The sequence below is a fragment of the Pyrus communis genome, chromosome 16 (genome assembly GCF_963583255.1).
Source record: "Pyrus communis chromosome 16, drPyrComm1.1, whole genome shotgun sequence".
NCBI lineage: Eukaryota > Viridiplantae > Streptophyta > Magnoliopsida > Rosales > Rosaceae > Pyrus > Pyrus communis.
In genome coordinates this window covers 10863574-10866407 of record NC_084818.1, presented here as the reverse complement: position 1 = coordinate 10866407, position 2834 = coordinate 10863574, and the positions used below count along the sequence as shown (strand labels likewise).

Genomic DNA, 2834 nt, shown 5'->3' with positions numbered 1-2834 from the left:
ACAATACTACCCCCAATCTGGATCCACCTCCACCCCTCCATCACAACGTGAAGCCATATACGATGGGAGTGGACCCCACAAAGAACCTACCCAAGGGGAAAAAAGTCACCCGACCGTCCAAGCCAGTCATGTCCTCACTGCTCCCCGCCACGTGGTTCGCAACCTTTCAAACCAGGTCGGTCACTTTGTTTCAAATTTCCCCCGAAGCAACCGGTTCCGGACCCGAACCTCCAGCCTCGCGCTAATCATCAAAATTAACGGCCCAGATGTGACCTCGTTTCCCGCACCCTTTTATATCCCCGCTCTTATCCCTGCCCCAAAACCCTACTAATTGTCCGTGCTATCATTTCCGTTACTCGTCTAAGCGTCTCGGTGCGATTTTTATATACTTTTTCAACTTTTCGGGTTCCGGATCGGATTTAGGAGATCATGGCCGATGAGAAGGAGCACGCTGGATCGCCGGTGGAGGATAAGCCATCGCTGTTGGAGAAGATGGGCGACAAGATCCACGTCGGTGATCACGATTCGTCGTCTTCCTCGTCTTCCGACTCGGATAACGAGAAATCGGAGAAGAAGACCGAGTCGGTGAAGGCCAAGGTTTTCCGGATTTTCGGCCGTGAGAGGCCGGTTCACCATGTGTTCGGCGGTGGAAAGCGTACGGACATCTATTATCTTTCTCTGAAGTTTTTACTTTCACTACTATTTGAAATGAATACATATATATTATTTGCGAGTAGTGATTTAGGGTTTTAGGAAGTGGAGATTACTGGATTTGTGTCGGTTGTATGGTGATCTGGGATTTTAGATTGCTTTTAAGCTGTGTTTGGATGCTTAGAAAATTTCTGAGCCGATCGGAGTTTTTCTTTTTGAGTATCTATTGCTGTGCTTTATCCGATGAGTTGAGTAGTTCCGATCGGTGAAGTTGATCCACTAATTAGCTCATTAAGTTTTGGAATCTTCGATTCCTTTTTCAATATTGCATTAGACTTTGGATTTTGGATTTTGACGTCGGTGAACTGTTGCAGCTGCTGATGTGTTCTTGTGGAGAAACAAGAAGGTTTCGGCTGGAGTTCTCGGCGGAACCACCGCCATCTGGGTCCTCTTCGAGTTGCTTGAGTACCACCTGCTTACACTTGTTGGCCACATTCTGATTGGTGCCCTGGTAATCTTGTTCCTCTGGTCCAATGCCCATGCGTTTATCCACAAGTAAGACGTTCGGCCTTTTCGATTTCATTGTTTCATTGTCCGGAAGCTTGTGTAGGATCTCAATGTAATATATGGTTTTGTTTGGATCACTGCCTAATGGGTTAATAACTTTGCTTGTGTAGGACTCCCCCTCATATCCCGAAAGTTCACCTTCCTGAAGAACCATTCCTGCAGGTTGCATCTGAGCTGAGAGTTCAAATCAACTGTGCATTTGCACTGCTTCATGATATTGCATCTGGGAGAGACTTGAAAAAATTCCTCGCTGTAAGAATATTTGATCTTTATAACTCTTTAACACGTCTGCCAATCAGTATAATGTGACTTGAATCAGCTTTTATTCGTCGAAACTCAGTAGCTTAATTTGCATACATTACGTGTCATGGGTTAACAGCATTTAGAATTTGTGCCATGCTAAATTTCATCCCTTAAGTTAGCGAGGTTTCGTTGATTTTGTTGTATGGTTTTGTTTCTCTGTTAGTTTAATGATGTACTGTCGGTTTCAGGTTGTTGCTGGCTTGTGGGTTCTATCTGTTGTGGGCAAATGGTGCAACTTCCTGACATTGTTTTACATATGTAAGGACTACGGAGAACTTGTGTGTGCTTTTGATGCCCATGATATATTTTTATTTCCCTTATTAATGTCTGGCCTTGTTTTACAGGCTTTGTTTTGCTGCACACCGTGCCCGTCATTTATGAGAAGTACGAAGACAAGATCGACCCGCTTGCAGAGAAGGCGACTATCGAGTTCAAAAAGCAGTATGCCGTGTTTGATGCCAAGGTTTTGAGTAAGATTCCGCATGGTCTAAAAAGCAAGAGGTCTTAGAAAGCTTGGGGTGTTATGTCGTGTTCTAAAGCTCTAGGATTCGTAGTTGAGCTTCCCTTTCCGTTCAAGTGTTTTGGGTTTGTAATTTGAATGACTATACTTGTGTGGTCTAGCTTCGAGAATTAGGTTCCGTTCTTGTGCTTATACATAATCGTGGGAAGCCATTAAAACCTTACCCATATTTCAATTCTGATGACCTTATGTTATTCAATGCTGCTTTACGTCGTCGATTAATGTTTGAACTGTTATGGTATATATATTAGTTCATGCTTGGTTCTCTTTTTGGTTGTGAGCATGATACTTTGGTCCTAAAGTTACGATGAACGACTAATTTTTGTGTTGATTTTGCTTGTGGTTCAAGTTGAATATTTCTTGTTCGTTATAAACAAAACGAAACGATGGTGTTTTTCTTCAAAGCCTTATTCCGACATTTTTCTTTTGACTTGGTGTTTGATAGAATTGAACATTTTTTAGTGACCAATGCATCCACCTTCGAATTTGATTGGTAAGATTTAATTGATTGGGTGGGCTTTAAGGACTTTGTCAAAACCACATTTACAGCTAGTGTTAGATTGAGTGGCAAGGATTTAGAACTATTTGCCATGAAACAACGGGATTGCTTATTGACAGGTAATAAATCACGGCATGCTACTCGCGACTTATATGTTTTAAATATATTTATATGCGTACATTGATAAAAGGAAATTCAAATATTTGAAATAAATGAATAATTTTAGATCATGCTAGAAGAAATCCCTCATAAACTAATTAAAGTAGTTGAATTCACATATTAAAATCGATCTCT

General features: G+C 41.5%; 1 protein-coding gene across 1 annotated transcript; it reads left to right on the top strand.

Annotated features, from left to right (window-relative positions):
- The first annotated feature begins 323 nt into the window (after positions 1-323).
- Positions 324-2308, top strand: LOC137719990 (reticulon-like protein B6). The gene is made up of 5 exons (XM_068458977.1): positions 324-655; positions 1026-1206; positions 1329-1470; positions 1710-1779; positions 1866-2308. Exons 1-5 carry the CDS (start codon positions 430-432, stop codon positions 2027-2029), a joined length of 783 nt encoding a protein of 260 aa, XP_068315078.1. The 5' UTR covers positions 324-429; the 3' UTR covers positions 2030-2308.
- Positions 2309-2834: the final 526 nt, after the last annotated feature.

What these genes read in the sequence shown, in the direction of transcription:
- LOC137719990 (XM_068458977.1), top strand. Translation starts at nt 430, where the DNA reads ATGGCCGATGAGAAGGAGCACGCTGGATCGCCGGTGGAGGATAAGCCA. An exon ending in TGTGTTCGGCGGTGGAAAGC is followed by an intron (nt 656 to 1,025) that starts GTACGGACATCT and finishes GAACTGTTGCAG; the next exon opens with CTGCTGATGTGTTCTTGTGG. An exon ending in ACTTGAAAAAATTCCTCGCT is followed by an intron (nt 1,471 to 1,709) that starts GTAAGAATATTT and finishes TGTCGGTTTCAG; the next exon opens with GTTGTTGCTGGCTTGTGGGT.